The sequence below is a fragment of the Panthera tigris genome, chromosome B1 (assembly GCF_018350195.1).
Source record: "Panthera tigris isolate Pti1 chromosome B1, P.tigris_Pti1_mat1.1, whole genome shotgun sequence".
Taxonomy (NCBI): domain Eukaryota; kingdom Metazoa; phylum Chordata; class Mammalia; order Carnivora; family Felidae; genus Panthera; species Panthera tigris.
This window is the reverse complement of record NC_056663.1, coordinates 16,877,940-16,901,459: the sequence shown is the minus strand read 5'-3', so window position 1 is coordinate 16,901,459 and position 23,520 is coordinate 16,877,940. Positions and strand designations below refer to the sequence as shown.

At 38.7% G+C, this 23,520-nt stretch overlaps 1 protein-coding gene across 1 annotated transcript in view; it reads right to left on the bottom strand.

Moving 5' to 3' along the window:
* Positions 1 to 4,487: 4,487 nt before the first annotated feature.
* The window catches only part of TLR3 (toll like receptor 3), a 76,690-nt gene continuing 57,657 nt past the window's right edge, over positions 4,488 to 23,520 (bottom strand). The window contains exons 4-7 of the mRNA XM_007098990.3: positions 13,229 to 13,680; positions 10,899 to 11,090; positions 6,465 to 8,317; positions 4,488 to 6,234 (exon numbers count right to left, since the gene is read on the bottom strand). Of these exons, the coding sequence (XP_007099052.1) occupies positions 6,006 to 6,234; positions 6,465 to 8,317; positions 10,899 to 11,090; positions 13,229 to 13,669 (2,715 nt within the window). The 5' untranslated portion in view covers positions 13,670 to 13,680 and the 3' untranslated portion in view covers positions 4,488 to 6,005. The remainder of the gene's footprint in view (positions 6,235 to 6,464; positions 8,318 to 10,898; positions 11,091 to 13,228; positions 13,681 to 23,520) is intronic.

The window sequence follows — 23,520 nt, the reverse complement described above, 5'->3', positions numbered from 1 at the left end:
TCTTCTCTCTCTATAGGTAAGCTTTATTGAGATAACCAGTCACAAAATTTCCCCCTTTGTAACAGCATAAAACCTAGAAGGAAACTCTGCTTCCTTAGGCCCTCTCCCAAATCACCCAAGGAATGTCCAAACCTATGGAACAGGTTCATTCAGGCACCTTTTTACTGAGACGCCCCTAGATCTCCATGGTGTGTATGCTTCTTCACTTCAATGAGAAATAAACCCAACTCGTTCAACCGCAGGTGTGTTTCTGGTGGCCTTTGACTGGAAGACATTGACACTGTGAAAGCATTTCTATTTTATTTTATTTTTTTAAATGTTGGCTTCCTATAAAACTATTTGTCTTCCAGGATGTCTGGAAGAGACTTTATTTTTTAAAACATGAAGTGGTTGGAAGCTTGCAGAAATGCCTAAAGAAACCAAGTGAACTACATCTATTTTAATTCTTAAATACCTTAGAAAGCGTAGCGGATGCTGAGATCTCGCCTTCAGGACCCAGGCACCTACCTATTCCTACAGATTGTTCACTCCTCATACTTCACAACTGATCTCCTCCTTTGGAATTGCTTTTAGGCAAAACTTTTTGTTTAAGGGCACAGCTTCCTCCCTGGGACTGCCTGTAGCCAATGCTGATTGGTTGAGATGAGGGTAGAATGGTCCTGCCCCTTTTTGGTGTCAACTCTGTAAGGCCATTCCCTGTGGGGTCTGCTAAGGCTTCTGCTGCAATTACAGCACAGGTCGTCGTAAGCTCTCTTCCCAATCCAACTGACTTCACTCCCTTATAAATCAGAGCACTCCCCGAATCCTGATGCGCAGACATTTCCATGCGGGAATTTGTTTCCTGGGGAACTGACTTAAGATACAACAGAGCTAAGAATTCAAAATTGGCTACCAGAAATTCTCACAAAGAACCAGGAAAGTTCTGTCACTGAAAATTCCCATGACTCCTGCCCAACATATACAAGATAGTTTGCTAAATGGGTGGGGAGGAAGTCACGTGACAGAACCAGTTTCTCCCTTGGACAGAAAGATGGAGGAAGGTTAAGGGATTGCAGGAGTTACAAATGGCTAATATAACCAAGAACCATCAAATACCTAGGAATAAACCTAACCAAAGATGTAAAAGATCTGTATGCTGAAAACTATAGAAAACTTATGAAGGAAATTGAAGAAGACACAAAGAAATGGAAAAGCATTCCATGCTCATGGATTGAAAGACTAAGTATTGTTAAATGTCAGTACTACCCAAAGCTATCTACACATTCAATGCAATCCCAATCAGAATCGCATCAGCATTCTTCTCGAAGCTAGAACAAGCAATCCTAAAATTTGTATGGAACTACGAAAGACCCCAAATAGCCAAAGTAATATTGAAGAAGAAGACCAAAGCAGGAGGCATCACAATCCCAGACTTTAGCCTCTACTACAAAGCTGTAATCATCAAGACGGTATGATATTGGCACAAAAACAGACACATAGACCAATGAAATAGAATAGAGAACCCAGAAGTGGACCCACAAATGTATGGCCAACTAATGTTGACAAAGCAGGACAGAGTATCCAATGGAAAAAAAGACAGTCTCTTTAGCAAATGGTGCTGGGCGAACTGGACAGCAACATGCAGAAGAATGAAACTTTCTTACACCACACACTTTCTTACACCACACACAAAAATAAACTCAAAATGGATAAAGAACCACTTTCTTACACCACACACAAAAATAAACTCAAAATGGATAAAGAACCTGAATGTGAGACAGGAAACCATCAAAACCCTAGAGGAGAAAGCAGGAAAAGACCTCTCTGACCTCAGCGGCAGCAATTTCTTACTTGACACATCTCCAAAGGCAAGGGAATTAAAAGCAAAAATGAACTATTGGGACCTCATGAAGATAAAAAGCTTCTGCACAGCAAAGGAAACAATCCACAAAACTAAAAGGCAACCAACGGAATGGGAAAAGATATTTGCAAATGACCTATCGGACAAAGGGCTAGTATCCAAAATCTATAAAGAGCTCACCAAACTCCACACCCAAAAAACAAATAATCCAGTGAAGAAATGGGCAGAAAACATGAATAGACACTTCTCTAAAGAAGACATCCGGATGGCCAACAGGCACATGAAAAGATGCTCAACGTCGCTCCTCATCAGGGAAATACAAATCAAAACCACACTCAGATATCACCTCACGCCAGTCAGAGTGGCCAAAATGAACAAATCAGGAGACTATAGATGCTGGAGAGGATGTGGGGAAACGGGAACCCTCTTGCACTGTTGGTGGGAATGCAAACTGGTGCAGCCACTCTGGAAAACAGTGTGGAGGTTCCTCAAAAAATTAAAAATAGATCTACCCTATGATCCAGCAATAGCACTACCAGGAATTTACCCAAGGGATACAGGAGTACTGATGCATAGGGGCACTTGTACCCCAATGTTTATAACAGCTCTTTCAACAATACCCAAATTATGGAAAGTGCCTAAATGTCCACCAACCGATGGGTGGATAAAGAAGATGTGGTATCCAATGAAATACTACTTGGCAATGACAAAGAATGAAATCTGGTCATTTGTAGCAACATGGATGGAACTGGAGGGTATTACGCTAAGTGAAATAAGTCAGTCAGAGAAAGATATTGTATGTTTTCACTCATATGTGGATCTTGAGAAACTTAACAGAAGACCATGGGGGAAGGAAAGGGGAAAAAATAGTTACAGAGAGGGAGGGAGGCAAACCATAAGAGACTCTTGGATACTGAGAACAAACTGAGGGTCGATGGGGGTGGGGGAGAGGGGAAGGTGGGTGATGGGCATTGAGGAAGCAATTGTTGGGATGAGCACTGGGTGTTGTATGGAAACCAATTTGACAATAAATTATATTATAAAAAATGGCTAATATATCACCCAGTGTAATTAGCAACTGATGACCAATTGATTACCCTTTTTTTTTGTTACTTCAATATGGATTTATATATAGGAAAAGAAATAAGTGCTTTAAATCTCCTTCTGTGATGAGGTATGCCTGACTGTTGGGACTGTAAAGTTAGAAGTTACACTCTCTATTCAACTAGCTGCCACATAAATCTAAGTCATAGATTCCAGGGGAGAGTTTTATTATAACTTCTGGTGTTGCCATTTGAAACCCATCAAGTTACAATCTCAAGACACCTGACTCCTTCAGTCTAAATTCCTCTGCCACGTTCTCTGTACCATGGTTCCATCCTCAGCAGCATCCTGTGACCTCCCAACACCAAGATCACGCCTCCCTCCCTTTCATCTTACTGTTCATTCCCCCATCTTGCTCCTCACTCAACAAAATCCTACCCATCTTTGAAAGGTCTGATCTTCCATGGAGCCTTTTGTTCAGGTCCATCTTTGATAGTCCCTTCCTACCCGAACTCTTCTTGCGCCATTTTCTACAATGTAGCTCACATCCTGTGTGCCCCATCACGTTTGGCACAGGGCTAGGTTCACGTGGTTGCTCCATGAATACTATTTTTCTAACAGCTTTATTGATATATAATTTACATACTATAAAATTCACCTGCTTTACGTATATGATTCAATGGTTCTTAGTAAAAACTTACCTGGTTGTACAATCATTGACACCATCCATTTTTAGAGCATTCTCCTCACCCCGAAAAGATCTCTTACACAACCTTTATTTACTCCCCCTTCCCATCCCTAGGTCCAGACAACCACTAGTCTGCTTTCTGCCTCTAGAGATTTCAAGAAATATTTTTTAAACTCTTGATTGACACATCGTGACCATCACTTACTGTTGAGTCCCCTTTACAAATCACCTAAGGTAGACATCTGAATAATTAAGAGCTTGTTAAATACATGACATCGAAAATCCCTCCTCCTCACTAACAAGGTGAGAGTATTCACTTCTTATTACAATCAAAAAGGTGTCATTTTTAGGTAAAATCTAAGTACCTGGATTTGTTTTAAACTCAATGTTGATTCAGCTGGAATGTGTTTTGAAAAACAGCAAGAAGGAGATGGAGTGAACAGATACCATGATGGTACCTTGAGAGCTTTCAAATACGTCACTTCACTTGTGGAAGTTCAACAGGTCAGACAAATACCCTTTTCTGCACTTCCCTTGTTTTGGACCCCAGGGATAAGGACTCCTCCAGAGAACAATTATAAAGGACAGCTTGCCGAAGGTTCAGGATGTTTCTTCCTGTGTAGACCAAATACAAGTCAACGCGGACACCGTTGATTAGCTTTACTTGTATTCAGTTCAAGGGTCATCCCTTGTGTATCTTCTTAAATATTAAGCAACTTTAGAAGATTACACTTGAACTCAATTTAAATTGTGGCCATTTGATCAGCTATCTTATAAGCAAATAAGGGGATAAAAGCAAAATTACTTCCTGCCCTGCTTTTTGTAGACCGATGGAATATCCATTACTTAGAAATATTGGACTAACATTGGGACTATCGAGACATAAATGACACACAAAGCACGTCAGGAAAAACTGTGGCTGTGGGTTTTATTTTGCCATCATAAAAGTTTAATTTAATCTGTCTTTTCTTTCTTTCTTTTATTTTTGTTTTACAATGCCAAAATAAAACGAGATCATTTCACAGGCGGAAAGCACGCCTTAGCCAAAACGCTATCGAAGGAGCGTCTCGTGTGCAAGGATGCTGTGTAACACGGAAGTGAAAATGAGTCCTCCACACATTCACACTGTTGAGAGACTGTAGACTCTTTCAGAACCGGCAGTACAGGGAGTATCGCTTTTTCCAGGATTCTGTGGACTTAGCCCCGAGGATACAATACTATTTTAATCAAAGTTCCGAACTGTGACACCTCCGATTCTCCCTAAATTTACCAAACCGGTGCTTCTAATATAGAAATTAACCCAGCTTCATGATTTCAACACTCTCTTTATTTGAATACCAGAACTATAAAGGTTTTAAAGCGCTATTCATGTCTATTTTCAATAATTAGATTCTTTCCATTGTAAAAGCAAAAATAAAATTTTAAATAATAGTCTTTCTAGAGAAGGACTAATGTATACATAGCATGCTATTTTATGACATGATAATACGTTTCACGTGAATGTATTATACCATGGTCATCATCGCTAATTATATAGGATTATTAAAGATTTTGTTCAACACCATAATGTCCAAGATCAGGAGTCAAAGAGTCCCAGTAGGACCAAATGATCCGACCAGGACCATCTCCTGAGTCTGTGGCCAAGAGAAAACAATATTTTACAACCACAAAGCTAATCTACTAATTAACCTTCAGGAAGCAAGCCTTTCTATAATACTTTTTTTGTTTCCTGTAATACTTTTAAGTAAGAGAATTGTTTCTTCTAACACCTACAGCAGAAACCCAAGTATCAGGGAAAATAAGGATTTATTAAAATATGTATTTTAAGTAAGTAATGAAAATGAATTACAAACATTTTCTGACCATGAGTCTGTAGGTTCAAATGGAATTTAACACTTAACAAAATCAACACTGAAGTGGGCACCACTAACATGAAAGCTTTCTAACTGAAAAAAAAAAAAAATCCTGTGATGAAGCTTTTAAAAATTAGGATATATATTTTACTCTTTTACAGTCGAAATAGCATTGTGCCCACTAAAACAATGATCTCTTATTCTCCTATGAGTGCATCCAAAAAAACTCCAAATGTAATTATCAGAAACCTTCCCATAATTCTAACTTTTCTTTAAATGAGGAATATTTTAAAACTTTCTTAAGTTGTAGACCTCAGTAACCAATTATATCTTCATGAGTAGAATCCTAGCTACGTGCTGCTTATATGCTACGTATACTGCTTGTATGTTTATTCTGGGGCCAATGAACTCAACTGGCAATAAAAGGTCTGAAATAGGGAGATACAAAACATAGACTTGTGGTATAACACTAAGTCTGAATAAACAGATATATATTATTTTCAAATAAAACCTAAATTTACTATGAAACTCTTTAAGTGGGGGAAAGTTACGCCTTTGTTAACTTAGTCTTTAAATAAATTTAATGTATTGAATTTCTGGATCCAAGGGCTACTTGCAATTTATGATGAAAGGCATTTACCCGTTCTTTCTGAACTGGCCAGTTCAAGATGCAGTGAGATTTAAACATCCCTCGTCGCAAACAGAGTGCATGGTTCAGTTTATAATCTGGAATATCCTCAAGAAAGATCAATATAATGGAATCCAGATTTTGTTCCACAGCTTGCTGAACTGCCTGGTGCACCTTGAATCTAGTAAAAAAAAAATAATTATTAAAATAAGTTATATATATCAGCATACGGTTTAGAACAGCCAAAAGCTCTAACATCCCCCCTACACTTGTTTTTATCTGTCACTAATAATTAAGTTATTTTTTTATTTTTAAAATTCTTTGAGTTGTCAATCATAATGTAAGTTAATATTTGAAAGCTCAAGTGAAAAAAAACAAGTACACGCTTAAAATTTCACAATGTTCACCTACCTTTTACATAACGGATCTTTTAATAGATGCTGCGTTATAACGAAAATAGTTTTTCTGCTCCTTTTGATGCTATTAACAATTGATTCAAGTTCAAGGACACCTGCCTCAAAGTCCCTTTCTTCGAGACAAAATCTGAGAGTTTGATCTTTTTCTTCCATCGGAGAGAAGTTCTCCCAGACCCAATCCCTATCTTTATAGGCATGAATGATATATGCTGCATATTCAAACTGCTCTGGCTGTCTGTCTATTTCTTTGAAACCAAGAACTCGATGCACTGAAACATTCCAATAAAAAGATATCCTCCAGCCTTCAAAATGGATGAGCAATACGGTAAAGATAAAAATCAAAAGGATACTGGTATTTATGATGAAAAAGAGTTCAAAGGGGGCACTGTCTTTGCAGGCTGATATATCAAAAAGCATCACCGGGAAACCATGATATTGAGGTGGAGTATTACAGAGGTAATGGCTTGACAGGTCAGAGATGTTGGTATGGGTACTATTAATCCAATTAACAAACCAGGCAATACTTTCACAGGTACAATCAAATGGGTTAAAGCTCATATCTAAATTACTCAGGTTCCTGAAGGCTGGCCCAAAAACATCCTTCTCAACTGACGTTATGAGATTCTTCTGAAGGTTCAGTGACTTTAGAGATGCCTGATCATCAAAGACAGAGAGCGGAAATATGTTTAAATTATTCAATCCTAAATCAATGCTCTTTAATTCAGATAAGCCCTTAAATACCTCTGCTGGGATCTCATCAAAGCCATTAGACTCTAAGTTAAGAATGTGGAGGCGAGAAAGACCCTTTAGAAAATAAACAGGACCACTCGGGTTTGCACGTTTCCATAGCCGTGCTAAGTTGTTGTGCTGCAATTCCAGAATTTCTAGTTTCTCAAGACCCTCCAACAGTTTATCGTTTATGTTGGCTATATTGTTGTTGCTTAGATCCAGAATGACCAAGTGGCGAAGAGAATGAAAAGGTGAAGGAGAACTGTCCACATTTCTCAGGGCCACTCTGCGGAGCATCAGGCGTTGGAGGCTTGGAACCAGGGCAAAAGACCCAGGAGTCAGTTGTAGGTATTTGTTGTAGGAAAGGTAGATTTCAATGATATTTCCTAGACCTCTCCATTCTTGGCCTGTGAGCTCTTGCCCAATTTCATTAAGGCCAAGGTCGAGTACCTGAAGGTGGCCCAGACAAGAAAAAGCGTCACTCTCTATTTTTGAGATTTTGTTTTTGGTTAGGTTGAGCGTGACCAAAGGAGACTGAGCAAGTGACAAAAATGTTTCATTTGTTAAAGTTCGCAAGCTTGTGAAGGAGTCGGATAGACTTAAGTGTTTCAGCTTTATCAGTCCCGTGAACATATTGCTTTTTATGCCTGGGAAGTTGTTGTCTCCCATGTTAAGATACTCCAAACGTTTTAGCCACTGAAAGGAAAAATCATCGATCTTGGGACGCGAAGCAAGGGCAGTGCTTTGTTTGGTGAAAGATCGTCTCAAATCCAAGTATCTCACACTGAGAAGCCCATAAAAGGAGTGAGAAAATAAGTGTTCTATATTATTATACCCCAGGAAGAAATATTCTAGATGTGGAAGCCAAACGAAGGAACCATTATCAATCACATTTAAGTTGTTGTGGGAAAGATCGAGCACGGTGAGATTTGTGTGCTTGAGCCCAACGAAAGTCATATTGCTCGTTCTGTACAGCTGGGTGTTGCTCAGGGATAGATTCTGAATGCTTGTGTTCGACAGTTCTAAACAAAGCTGCTCTGTGAGGTTGGGGTTCAGTTGAGCATTGTTCAGAGAGAGGCCAAATAATTTTCCAATTGCATGAAAACACCCTGGAGAGAACTAAAGGTGGGGGGAGAAAAAAGAGGTTAATAACCAAAACACGGTGGGGTCCGCATGACTCTAGAGAAGCTTAAACACAATTCTTTACTCCGCCCCTTTCCCCTTCACCATCTTCTCTGGGTTTACTCTCCATCCCTCTACTGCACAGCTCCTTACTCTGTGCCTGCGACACCCACCTCCGGGGCAGTCCCCCACCTTTCCTGGCCGCTGCTTACCTTCTGCCCAGCATTCAATGGCCTCCTTTTCAGGGGGCCCTCCCTGACCTCCCAGTCTAGGTGAGGTCCCTAGTATTTTTACTTGATCACACTGAATATGATCGTAATTAATAAACTCTTTGTAAGGTGACCACTGGGGCAGATGCTGTTTCTGTCTCGCTGACCACTGTTCTCAGTGAACACGTGGGGAATGAACGGGTGGATTTTATTATGCAACAGTGACGCGCACTTTCCCTTCTGTAGCTCTGAGTTCCAGCCTTCCTCTTTGTCTGTCCAGCCCGGGTTTTCTCCTGATGTTATTGCACGACAGTGCCTCCAGCTCCCTTCCGCTCTGCCCCCACTCCCTCACCAGAAGCCTTGTCTGCTGTGGGATTCTGCCCCAGAACAAGAGGACAGAAGGCAAGGAGAGAAGGAATCCCGAGAGGGTCGGAGCCAGGCCTGGGTGGTTAAACACCAGGAGAGCAAAGAGGCTCTGATTCCTCCTGTGTCATTTGTGAGCTGTTAGGGCTAATGGGCGATAAGGCAAATTTGGTTGTAAGTAAAGTGAATTGGACTACAGAGCAGGAAATTGTTCAGTTCATTAGGGTGAACTTCCATGATAACATTATGTTGCAGTAATCAAAATTGAGTTTTTGAATAATTCTCAATGACACGGAGAATGCTCATGACGTGAGATGACTTTTTAATGGGAGGATACACCGTTGCCTATGGGAGGCAATACAGCACAGCTGTTAAGAGCATGGGCTCCGATCTAACACTGCCAGAGACCCAGTTCTGTCACCAAACTGTCACATGTGAGACCTTGGACAAGTTCCTCAACCCTGCTTCATCTCAATTTACCCTTGGGTAAAATGATGATACGAATCAATTGGTGACGGGACGCCTGCATGGCTCAGTCGGTCAAGTGTCCGACTCCTGATTTCGGCTCAGGTCATGATCTCGTGATTCGTGAGATTGAGCCCCACATCCAGCTCTTTGCTGATAGTGTGGAGCTTACTTGGGATTCTTTCTCTCTCTCCCCTGCTCTCTCTCTCTCTCGAATAAATAAATAAACTTTCAAAAAAGAATAAGTTCGTTACAGGACTATGTAAATATATGTATTTAATAAATATATATTTATATGTAAATAAATATATAGATATTATAAATAAATTATAATAAATAATAAATTTAAATTTATGAATATATACAATAAATCATAAATATATATGCATATATATATACTATATATATGCATATATATAGTATATATATATATATATATATATATGTATGTATATCATAGTGTCCAACATACGGTGTCTTTTGAATTTGTGCTCTGAATTTCAGTGGCTGTTGCTTTTTCTTATTATCACTTGGAGAAAAGCTAGAGATAAAAATACCCAACATTGGTTGTCTCTGGACTATGGGTTTTTGGATGATTTTTATCTCCCCTGTCATTACTTGCATATTTTGTAAGATTTCTACAATAAATGTTCTAAACAAACAAAAAAAATGCTGTTCAATAATTAGCATGAATATTACATAAAATGTTTGCTTGTTTATATTTTATCATCTCAGGACAAATACACAGTCTATTTTTATGTCTGTAAGTTGATACATCTTTTGAAAATCTGACTTAGTTTACGATTTCCAATATTCTTATTCTCAGCCTGTAAAGGAATAAAATACAAACATACCTGTACATGAAAGTAGTTACTGAAATGAATACCATGCATCTAAAGAGAAGGTTAATTAGGTACATTCCATTATATGAAGTATATTCCATTATCAGAAGATTTTCATAATAATCTAATGCTAGTTATCATTTATGGAGCACTTACGTGAGATACGGTGCTAAATTCTTTACCATACAGCCTATGAAGTAGTGTTATTATTATACTAACTTTACACCTGGGGAACTGGAGCGCAAAGAACTTGAATAATTTGCCTGATTACACAAGTATTAGGAGAGAAAGCCCAGAAGGGGAGCCAGCTCACCCAACTCTACAGCCTGTGCTCTTCACTATCACGCTGTTTTAATTCTTTCAGAGATTTTGTGCCATAGATAGTATTCCCACTTTACAAGTGAGGAAGCTAAGACCCAGAAAGGTTATGTAGGCTCCCCAAGGTTCCTATAACTGGAACACGGATTTTAACCCACTTCTGTTAGACAGCGGAGCTCCAGCCCCCAATTGCTACCAGTGTTTCTTTTTGCGAGGAGGACATCAATGGCCCCAAGCAGTAAGTGTGAAGGACTTTTGGAAGGCATGGCAAACATTATTACCCCTTTCTCTAGGGATCTTTAGATTCTTACCCCTGTGACACAGTTAGGGATTGCCCACACTTAAAGGTAGAACACGAAATCATTTTACCCGACTTCTTACCTCTTTAATTGGATTTGATGACAATTCTAATTTCTTCAAAGAAGAATTGCCAAGGAAATCCAGTCCTTCACGTCTCAGGATGTTAATTTTATTATTTGATAACAGGAGCTCTTGGAGATTTTCCAGTTGGGGCTGACTTCCTAATTTGGTAGATGACAAACCATTATGAGATAGATCTAATTTGATTAAATTCTGAGAGAGAAAAAAGATGCATACAAGTTAGAGTCTTGCCACCAAAAATAGTTCCTTTAAATGTACCTGAATCTTAGAAATTACAGCAAAAGTGTCACCTCTCTATTATTCTATAGACAATTGACAGTAGAGGTAATGAAAAATTTTCGTGGTGATCAAAAATAACATTGTTACAAGGGTTTGTTTCTCACTTCAAGAATTATTTAAAAAAATTTTTTTAATGTTTATTTATTTTCGAGAGACAGAGACAGAGTATGAGCGAGGAGGGGCAGAGATAGAGAGGAAGACATAGAATCCGAAGCGGGCTCCAGGCTCCGAGCTGTCAACACAGAGCCTGACCTGGGGCCCAAACCCACAAACCATGAGATCGTGACGTGAGCCAAAGTCGGACACCCAACTGACTGAGCCACTCAGGCGCCCAAGAATCATTTTTTAAAAAGAATGATTTTATTTCTCTTACCAAAATAAAGGGATTTAAGCATATTTATTCATGATATAAGGAAGATTCATAATAAACATTTATTTACTTTATTATTTATAATAAGCATTTCCTTATGATGTAAGGAATATTCATGTGGCTTATTAAACATATAATGTCATGCATCAGCCTTGAAATGAAACAAAAATATGCTAAGTGAAATAAGTCATACAGAGAAAGACAGATACCATATGTTTTCACTCTTATGTGGATCCTGAGAAACTTACCAGAAGACCATGGGGGAGGGGGAAAAAAATGTTAGGGAGGGAGCCAAAACATAAGAGACTCTTAAAAACCGAGAACAAACTGAGGGTTGATGGGTCGTGGGAGGGAGGGGAGGGTGGGTGATGGGTATTGAGGAGGGCACCTGTTGGGATGAGCACTGGGTGTTGTATGGAAACCAATTTGACAATAAATTTCATATTTAAAAAATAATTAAAAATATAAATAAGTAAATAAACATTAAAATAAAAAAAGAAATGAAACAAAAAAAAATGAAGAAATATTTTCTTTAAAAGTCCATGAAATCCTAAAAAAGATTTTTACTTTGAGAAAGATTGATAGGTATGTTAATTTTGCATCATGGCGAGTATAGAATATTCATTTTTGTTTTGTTAGTGCTGTGGGACATTTTAACCACCTTGTGCTATTTTTAACAGGTAAATTTCCACTCAGGTAAAAGGTAAGGAAAAGCTGATACATATTAGGGTAAAATCTTAGATGATGTGCATTCAAGAGAGTAAGACTTTTATTTATGTTTTCAACATGAAAGAACATTTTGCCAAAGATTATTCTAACCAGATTTTGAGGCCTTTGTGTCCAAAGCCATTTCGTCCACTGCAGAATCTAAAGAGGCATAAGAGAATTTCAAATCACTAGCAAGCAAGTCACTTTACAAATGTTTCTAAGCATACTTGTTTGTACATTATTCTTGGCATATGAGGTCAAGGAATGCCAAATTTTGTATAGGTCCATGTGATGAAGAAAACAAAGAGTTTAAAAAAATGGCTTTGGTTCAAGAAAAGTACCTAATAAGTGTCTCAGATTTAGAGACACTCACATACATTTTCACAGATTTAAAATTCAAGGAAAGTACTCAGGGGAAAAAAAGGATAGCCATTAGTAAAGCAATAATATGAAGAGATTTCTAAATCAAGAGTAGGTAATTTTTAGTTGGACAATTTGCTTTATCATGTGTCAATTTGTTAACTTTATTTAAGTCTGAATTTGGATGTGTGTTGTTGTTGTTGTTGTTTTTTTCATTACTTGGTACTATCAGCAGCATTGAGAGTTTATTTGCTGTGTTCCTAATGATATATTCTTATTCTTCTCGGGTTATGACAGACCAGATTCTTCTCTGATCTCTACCTCTTGTATCTGAGTTGTATTTTTAATGGGAGGGAGCAAGAGGGGCAGAGTTCTTTAAACTTAAGACTGAAAGTGAAGTAAGATGCTATTTTCTCTTTTGAAAAGATTTCCAATCTTAAATGGCCATATTTGTACATAAAGCTGCCCCTCTTCCCGTTTGGGTAGATCAGAGTTTTCATTCTTGACCTTGATACTTAGATACGAAATCTCAAGATTCATGAGTGACTTGAAAACTTAACACGAGGCAACATATTTTTAATTTCTTATATGGAGGTGGACATTTCCATCCTACCTTCAGGTTTTGAAAGGGATCGTTTTCAATTTTCTGGATTGAATTGGACCTTAGATGGAGTTCCATCAAATTCACGCAGAAGATAAAAGTTCGCTCTGAAAGGCGAGATAGTTCATTGTGTTCGAGGTTCAAAATTTCCAACAAGGGGAGTTTTTGGCACAATTCTGGCTCCAGTTTTGAGATGGAGTTAAATCCTCCATCCAAGGTAGTAAGTTGGCTGTATCTTGTAAAGTTGTCAGGTGGTAATCTTCTGAGCTGATTATGGGTGAGATTCAACACCGTTATGTTTGCTGGGAGGTCATCGGGCACTTGTGTCAACTTCAGATGACTGCAGTCAGCTGCTTCATGCCTAACAACACATTTGTTGGTAGAGGATGTACACAGTATCCAAAAGGGCAACAGCCCCAAAAAGGAATAGATATAAGGCGAACTCTGGCTCATGATTCCCTCCTCTAAAAGAAACATAACAAAGTAGCGGACATTAATGACACAGGTTTTCATAGGCATTGGTATATTCCTTGTAAGACAGATAACCAAATGTGACTACGTGTGATCTTTTTATTCACAACTGGTATGATACACAAGTATGTATTATACAAGTTGTACCTCCAATAGAAATAATTCAAGTAGCACAGAAAAGTAAAAAATGGAACACACAAACTCGCTCCTCACTCTTCACCTCCGCCCCACCTTCAGTGTTTCAAGGTAACCTCCTGACAGTTTCTATTTCTAATGTTCACGGTCACCTCCACAAACTCAAATAACACGTTTGCGCTTATGCTTCTGTTTCGTCAATACAGTGAGTAGTCTCTTCCCACCGTAAAGATACGAAACTTACACTATTCGATCAGTCTCCTCACAATTCTTCTTTAGTCACTTTTAATTTATTTAATCCATTGTTCTATTTATAAGTTTTATGACTATAGCTAAAACTCTGTCTTATTGATCGGACAACTTGAGATGTCCTCTCTTGATCCTCGGGATGTGATATAGGAAATGTGCACCCCTGAATGTTCTACCCATTTCTTCCATATTTACGTTTCCTAAAACTGCCAACTACAGCCCTGGCTTGACACTGTGAAGATATAAAATGTTAGCATTTGTATCCTAAAACTATGGCGAGTCCAACATACTTGGTCCACATAAATTCAGAAAATCTAAAGCCAATAAATATCATTTGCAATTTTATGATTATAGAAATAAGCATTCACTGCAGAATCAAGACAACATAGAGAAACATAGTGATAAGGAGAAAAAAAACCTGGAATTACACTGCCGAGTTGTGTTCCTGTTTTCTGCTTGGTAGCCTCTGGCAAGTTAACTCATTTTTTTAGGACTTCATTCCCTCATCTTGTAAGTCTGGATAATTGAAGTCGCTCTTCCATAGGTTGTTACAATGATGAAATGAGATAAGCCTTACAGTAGTTGGCACACACCAGCGTTTGTTATTACTATTATTATTAATCAGTAAAATAATCCACGATTCATAAGTAGATAATTGCAACTATTCTCTACTTTGTAAACGTTTTACTTCATAAGGAAAATCTATACAAGACAGAAGCCAATTATATCATGAGACAATCACAGCTAACTATTAACAAGAACAGGGGGCCAAGCGTGCAAAATTATTGAAATTCAAGGAAATTCATGGTGGCTAGAAGGATGTGAGAAGCTCCTTATTAACCTAGCCTTGGGTTAGATGGAGAGCCACAGTACAGACTCTAGGGCTGTTCTCACAGGCTGGGAATCAACTAGTATCTTCCCTGAACAACTACAACTGATCTTCATTTGAGGAGGCTCAATTCCTCTAAACCTGTTCTGGTTTTCAATTTCATTTTATTTATTTCTTTATTTTTAAATGTTTATTTATTTATTTGAAGGCAGAGAGAGAGAGAGACAGAGAGAGAGTGAGTGAGAGAGAGAGAATACATGCAGGTGCAGGAAGGGCAGACAGAGAGGGAGAGAGAGAAAATCCCAAGCAGGTTCTGCACTGTCAGCATGGAACCTGATGCGGGGCTCAATTTCACAAACCCTGAGATCGTGAACCGAGCCAAAATCAAGAGTTGGACACTTAACCAACTGAACCACCCAGGGGCCCCTTCAATTTCATGTTCAGAATAGAAAGAAAGTTCCACGTTATGAGGCATCCATGGATCACTTTACCCTACTAGTTGGTCTAAAGAATCAAAGTTAACAAATTTAAGCATTTGCTAACATACCATTCACAAACTAGAAAGGCCTTTAAAAGTTTGAATGGGGTTTTAGGGGAGAAGATGGTGGAGTGGTAGGAGGCCCCTATGCTTGCCGCATTCCTTGAACATACCTGGATAAACATCAAATCATTCTCAACACCCAAGAAATCAATATAAGGGTGAGAGAATAAGTTGCACAACTAGAGAGAGAGACAAGAGGCGACATCGTGGTAGGTAGGAAGGTGATATGTGCTTTGGGGAAGAAAAGGATCATAGGTGCTATGGAAGGGAGGGAGCCCTGATCACAAACAGAGAGGAGAGAGAGAGAGAGTGAGAGCGCACAGGGGATCACACAAGAAAAACACTTTCCCAAAACCATTGACTGAGAAAATGAGTGGGGCTGATCGCTGTGAGTTTTTACAACCAGCAGAGCTCAAAGCCTGGACTTTTAGGAGTCAGTGCCATGGCAGGTGTGGAGCCTAGTGGGTGCAATGATGCTCTGTGGTAGGCAGAGAGCTGGGAGTGGACAGCACTATCTGAGGATCCCTTGGGACACACTGGGAGAGATATTTACCCCTTCTTGGGGTGCATTTGGGAGAGGCGGCATTGCCTCTTAGGGGACAAAAGAGCCAGTGGGCACCATTGTGCTGCCCTGTTCCTTAGCAAAGGAACAGAGACAGTTCACCTGAGGGCAGCTGACCTGGATGCCAGCTTTTTGCAGCACTTTACTCTTAAACTCTAAGCTCCTGGGTGTTGGTACAGCTGCCCTTCTGGGACAAACCAGCACCAGCCCCAATGTGAAGGTGGAACTCTCCCCCAGAGCACCAGCATGAGTCTGCATTACACTGGGTCCCTAAAGTTTGGAGTTTTGAAACTCAGCCGGCCTGCCTGAGGTAAAACCCACTGGTTGGGTGGGCACACAGGCCAGACACAGACAGAGTGAAGGCAGGGACCTGAGGTATGCTTGGGACACACAGAGGGAGATTGTTAGCTCTTCTGTGAGGGCTTCATGGACAGCAGCAGACACAAACTCCCCTTCTCAGGGACAAGGGGGAAGGTTGGCACCAATTTTTCCCCTGTCCATCAGCACACATTGACTTCAGGGAGCAGAACAGTGCTGACCGTGGAGGCCTGAGCCACTTACACCAAGTCCCAACCCCTGTGTTCTTCAGGTACATCTTTACCTGGGCAAATGTGACTAAGAACCAGAGCAGCAGGCCCCTACCCCAGAAGGCCAGCACAAACCCTCGCATGTACTAAGTCTACTGACCATAGAGTGCAGCAAAGCTTCAGCTCCAGTGGAAATAGGATCAGACCTCTTTTAACAGGCAGACAAGAGCACACCTAGTTAAAACAAGCCACACTCTGGCTAAGGTCCACACACTTCCCACTGCAGGCGAGGAGAAACTCTGCAGAGGGCTGACCTGAGGGTAAGAGCAGTCAAAACAGAGCATCAGAGTGCACACAGCAAACCCCAGAAACACTTCCTGAAGTTCTAGGTCTTGAGCACTATATGACCTCTTCTTAATAAAGCCATTACTCTCAGGAACATGAAACATATCCAGCTTTCCTAACACAGAAGAAGACAGAGACCTAGAAAAAAATGCCAAGATGGAGGAATTCATCCCAAAAGAAAGAACAAGAAAAGGTCACAGCCAGTGATCTAATTAAAAGAGATACAAGCAATATGCGGGATCCAGAATTTAAAACAACAATAAAAAGGATACTAGCTGGCCTTGAGAAAAGCATAACGGACACCAGGAAGTCTCTTACTGCAGAGATAAAGAATCTAAAAAACTGGTCAGGCCAAAATAAAAACTGCTATAACCAAGAGGTGAAACTGACTAGATGTAATGACCACAATAATGGAAGAAGCAGACGAATGAATAGTGATATAGAAGACAAAATTATGGAATATAATAAAGCTGAAAAGAAGAGGGAAATAAAAATATTGGATCACAAATGTAAACTTAGGGAACTCAGCAACTCCATAAAACATAATAGCATTCATATCATAGGAGTCCCAGAAGAAGAGAGGGAAAAGGGGATAGAAAGTTTATTTGAGGAAATTATAGATGAAAACTTCCTTAATCTGTGGAAGGAAACAGACATCCAAACCTAGGAGACACAGAAAACTCCCATCAAAATCAACAAAACCAGGCCAACACAAGGACAGATCATAGTAAAATTTGCAAAATACATAGATAAGGAAAAAAATACTAAAAGCAGTCCAGGAAAAGATGTCCCTAACTTACAAGGGAAGACAAATAAGGTTAGCAGCAGACTTATCCACAGAAACCTGGCAGGCCAGAAGGGAGTGGCAGGATATATTCAGTGTGCTGACTGGGAAAACACGCAGCCATGAAACTTTACCCAGCAACGCTGTCATTCAGAATGGGAGGGGAGATAAAGAGCTTCACAGACAAACACAAACTAAAGAAGTTCATGACCACGAAACTAACCCTGCAAGAAATATTACTGGGGACTCTTTGAGTGGGAAAAGAACACCAAAAGCAACAAAGGCTAGAAATAAACAAAGAAAATCTCCAGAAACAATGACTTAACAGGTAATACAATGGCACTAAATTCATATCTATCAATAATCACTCTGAATGTAAATGGACTAAATGCTCCAATCAAAATACATAGGGTATCAGAATGGATTAAAAAACAAAAACAAAAACAAGACCCATCTACATGCTACCTACAAGGGACTCATTTTAGACCTAAAGACACAGGATGAAAGTAAGGGGATGGAAAACCATCTATCATGCTAATGAATGTCAAAAGAAAGCTGAAGTAGCCATACTCATATCAGACAAACTAGATTTTTAAATAAAAGACTGTAACAAGAGAGGAAGAAAGGCATTATATCATAATAAAGGGGACTATCCAAAAAACAGATAATCCAGTGAAGAAATGGGTAGAAGACATGAATAGATACTTTTCTAAAGAAGACATCCAGATGGCCAACAGGCACATGAAAAGATGCTCAACGTCACTCCTCATCAGGGAAATACTAATCAAAACCACACTCAGATATCACCTCAAGGCCAGTCAGAGTGGCCAAAATGAACAAATTAGGAAACTATAGATGCTGGCGAGGACGTGGAGAAACGGGAATCCTCTTGCACTGTTGGTGGGAATGCAAACTCATGCACCCTTTCTGGAAGAAAGTGTGGAGGTTCCTCAAAAAATTAAAAATAGATCTACCCTATGACCCAGCAATAGCACTGCTAGGAATTTACCCAAGGGATACCGGAGTGCTGATACATAGGGGCACATGTACCCCAATGTTTATAGCAGCACTTTCAACAAGAGCCAAATTATGGAAAGTGCCTAAATGTCCATCAACTGACGAACAGATAAAGAAGATGTGGTTTATATATCCAATGGAATACTACTTGGCAATGAGAAAGAATGAAATCTGGCATTTGCAGCAACATGGATGGACCTGGAGACTATTATGCTAAGTGAAATAAGTCAGGCAGAGAAAGACAGATACTGTATGTTTTCACTCATGTGTGGATCCTGAGAAACTTAACAGAAGACCATGGGGCAGAGAAAGTGGGGGGGTGGGGGGAGTTACAGAGAGGGAAGGAGGCAAACCATAAGAGCCTCTTAAATACTGAGAACAAACTGAGGGTTGATGGGGGATGCGGGTGAAGGAAAGTGGGTGATGGGCATTGAGGAGCGCACCTGTTGGGATGAGCACTGGGTGTTGTATGGAAACCAATGTGACAATAAATTATATATATATAAATAAATAAATAAAAATAGGCATCTCGTCACCGGCCTGAAAAAAAAATAAATAAATAAAGGGATTATCTAACAAGAAGATCTAACGGTTGTAAATATTTATGCTCCCAAACTGGAAGAAACAAAATATTAAATCAATTAATAGCAAACATAAAGAAACCCATTGATAATAATATAATAATAGTAGGGGACTTTAACACCCCACTTACATTAATAGATCATCTAAAAAAAAAAACAAGAAGGAAACAATGGCTTTGAATGACGCATTGGACCACATGGATTTAACAGATAAATTCAGAGCATTTCATCCTAAAGCAGCAGAATACATCTTCTTTATAAGTGCACATGGGACGTTCTCCAGAATAGATCATATCCTGGGTCACAAATAAGACCTCAACAAATACAAAATGGCTGAAGTTATACCATGCATATTTTCTGACCATACACTACAAAACTTGAAGTGAACCACAGGAAAAAATTTGGAAAGACCACAAATACTTGGATGTTAAAGAACATTCTATTAAAGAATGAATGAGAGGGGCACCTGGGTGGCTCAGTTGGTTAAGTGTCTGACTTCAACTCAGGTCATGATCTCACAGTTTGTGAGTTCAAGCTTCGCATTGGGCACTTCTGACAGCTCAGAGCCTGGAGCTTGCTTCGGATTCCGTATCTCCCTCTCTCTCTTCCCCTCCCTACTCACGCTCTCTGTCTCAAAAATAAACAAACATTTAAAAAAATTTTTAAAAAAAGAATGAACAGTTAACCAGGAAACTAAAGAATAAATTTTTTAAAAAAACATGGAAACAAACGAAAATGAAAACACAATGGTCCAAAACCTTTGGGATGCAGCAAAAATTGTCCTAACAGGGAAGTATATGCAATATAGGACTACCTCAAAAGGCCAGAAAGCTCTCAAACACACAACCTAACCTTATACATGAATAAGCTAGAAAAAGAACAACAAACAAAGCCTAAAGCTAGTGAAGAAGGGAAACAATAAAGATTAGAGCAGAAATAAATGATACAGAAACTAAAAAACAATACAACAGATCAATGAAAACTGGAGCCTGGTTCTGTGAACGAATTAATAAAACTGATAAACCCATCCCTAGCCAAACTTATCAAAAAGAAAAGAGAAAGCATTCAGATAAGTAAAATCATGAATGGGTGAGGGGAGATCAGAACTAACACCCAAAGAAATACGAACAATCATAACAGGATATTATGTAAAGCTGAATGCCAACAAATTAGGCAATCTGGAAGAAAAGGATAAATTCCTAGAAACATATAAACTACCACAGCTGAAACAGGAAGAAATGGAAAATTTGAAAAGACTGATAACTAGCAAAGAATTTGTATCAGTAGTAAAAAATCTCCTAACAAAAGTCCAGGGCCAGATGGCCTCTCAGGGGAATTACACCAAACATTTAAAGAAGAGTTAATACCTATTCTTCTCAAACTGTTCTAAAAAATAGAAATGGAAGGAAAACTTCCAAACTCATTCTACAAGGCCAGCATTACCTTGATTCCAAAACCAGACAAAGACCCCAGTAAAAAGGAGAATTACAGGCCATACCCCTGATGAACATGGACGCAAAAATTCTCAACAAAACACTAGCAAATTGAATCCAACAGTATATTAAAAGAATCATTCACCACGATCAAGTGAGATTTATTCCTGGGCTGCAAAAGTGGCTCAATATTTGCAAATCAATCAAAGTTCTACACCACATTAATAAAAGAAACAATAAAAACCATATGGTCATTTCAATAGATACAGAAAAAGCATTACACAAAGTATAGTGTCCATTCTTGGTAACGACCTTCAACAAAGCAGGGATAGAGTAATCATACCGCAACATCACACAGTCCATATATGAGAATCCCACAGCTAATATAATCCTCAATGGGGAAAAACAGAACTTTTCCTCTATAGTCAGGAATAAGACAGGGATATCCACTCTCACCACCGTTATCGAACATAGTACTGGAAGTCCTAGCCTCAGCAATCAGACAACAAAAAGAAAGACAAGGCATCCAAATTGGCAAGGAAGAGGTAGAATTTTCACTATTTGCAGACAACATGGTTCTCTATGTAGAAAACCAGAAAGATTCCATCAAAAAAATTGCTTGAACTGATACACAAATTCAGTTAAGTTGTAGGTTACAAAATCAATGTACAGAAATCTGTTGCATTTCTATACACCAATAATGAAGCAGCAGAAAGAGAAATGAAGGAATAAATCCCATTTACAATTGCACCCAAAATAACAAGATACCTAGGAATAAACCTAACCAAAGAGGTAAAAGATCTGTATTCTGTGAACTATAAAAAACTGATGAAAGAAATCAAAGGTTACCCAAAGAAATGGTAAACATTCCATGCTCATGGATTAGAAGAACAAATATTGTTAAAATCTCTCTACTTCCCAAGGCAAACTATACATTTAATCCCTATCAAAATACCACCCACATTTTTCACAGAGCTGGAATAAAAAATCCTAAAATTTGTATGGAACCACAAAAGATACTGAATAGACAAAACAATCTTGAAAAAGAAAAGCAAAGCTGGAGGCATCACAATTCCAGACTTCAAGCTATATTACAAAGCTGTAGTCATCAAGATAGTATTGGTACTACCACAAAAACAGACACATTGGTCAATGGAACAGAACAGAAAACCCAGAAATGGGCCCACAGCTATATGGCCAATTAATCTTCAACAAAGTGGGAAAGAATATCCAATGGGAAAAAGACAGTTCTCTTCAATAAACAGTGTTGGGAAAACTGGACAGAAACAGGCAGAGGAATGAAACTGGACCACTTTCGTATATCATACACAAAAATAAATTCAAAATGGATGAAATAGGAAATCAACAAAATCCTAAAGGAGAACACAGGCATCAACCTATCTGACACTGGCTGTGGCAATTTCCTACTAGACACATCTTCTGAGGCAAGGGAAAGAAAAGCAAGCATGAATTATTGAGATTTCGCCAAGATAAAAATCTTCAAAGTAAAGGAAACCATCAACAAAATGAAAAGGCAACATTCAGAATGGGAGAAGATATTTAGAAATTACATATCTTATAGAGGGTTAGTATCCAAAATCTATAAAGAACTTATAAAACTCAACATAAAAAAAAACAAATCATCTAGTTAAGAAATGGGCAGAAAACATGAACAGACACTTTTCCAAAGAAGACATCCAGATGGCTAACAGACATATGGAAAGATGTTCAACATCACTCATCCATAGGGAAATGCAAATCAAAACCAGGATGAGATACCACCTCACACCTGTCAGAATGGCTAAAATTAACACAGGGAACAACAGGTGTTGGTGAGGATGTGGAGAAAGGGGAACCCACTTACATTGTTGGTAGGAATGCAAACTGGTGCAGCCACTTTGGAAAACAGTATGGAGGTTCCTCAAAAAGTAAAAAATAGAACTATCTATGACCCAGCAATTGCACTACTAGGTTATTTACCCAAAGAATACAAAAATACTGATTTGAAGGGGCACATACACCTCAATGTTTATAGCAGCACTATCAACAAAACCGAAGTATGGAAAGTGTCCATCAACTGATGAATGGATAAAGAAGAAGTGATATATTTGTGTGTGTGTGTATATGTATATATATATACACACACACACACACATACATACAGATACATACACACACAATGGAATATTACTCAGCCATCAAAAAGAACAAAATCTTGCAATTTGCAATGACATGGATGGAGCTAAATTGTATCATGCTAAGTGAAATAAGTCAGTCAGAGAAAGACAAATACCATATGACTTCACTCATATATGGAATTTAAGAAATAAAAAGATGAACATAGGGGAAAGAAAAAAAAGAGAGAGGGGAGCAAACCATAAGAGTGACTCTTAACTGTAGAGAATAAACTGAGGGTTGCTGGAGGGGAGGTGGGTGGGGAAGTGGGCTAAATCAGTGGGTATTAAGGACAGCACTTGTGATAAGCACTGGGTGTGATATGTAAGGGAGGAATCACTAAATTCTACTACTGAAACTAATGTTATACTATCTATTAACTAACCAGAATTTAAATAAAAACTTGAAACAAAAAAAAAATAACTTAAAAGTTTTAATAAAAATATTTTATATGCTGTATCAAAATTACTTAGGAAACACTGCATAAAATATTTTGATTTTTTATCTAAAACTTTGTAAGTCTTATAAATGAAATGTAATCATGTTTGATATTTTAAATGGGTGATTTGAGAATACTTTAGTATCAATCACAGCGGTAGACATAGAGGTGAAAGGCAGTAAGATTTTCATTTACGGAATCTTTGCCTAAATAGAG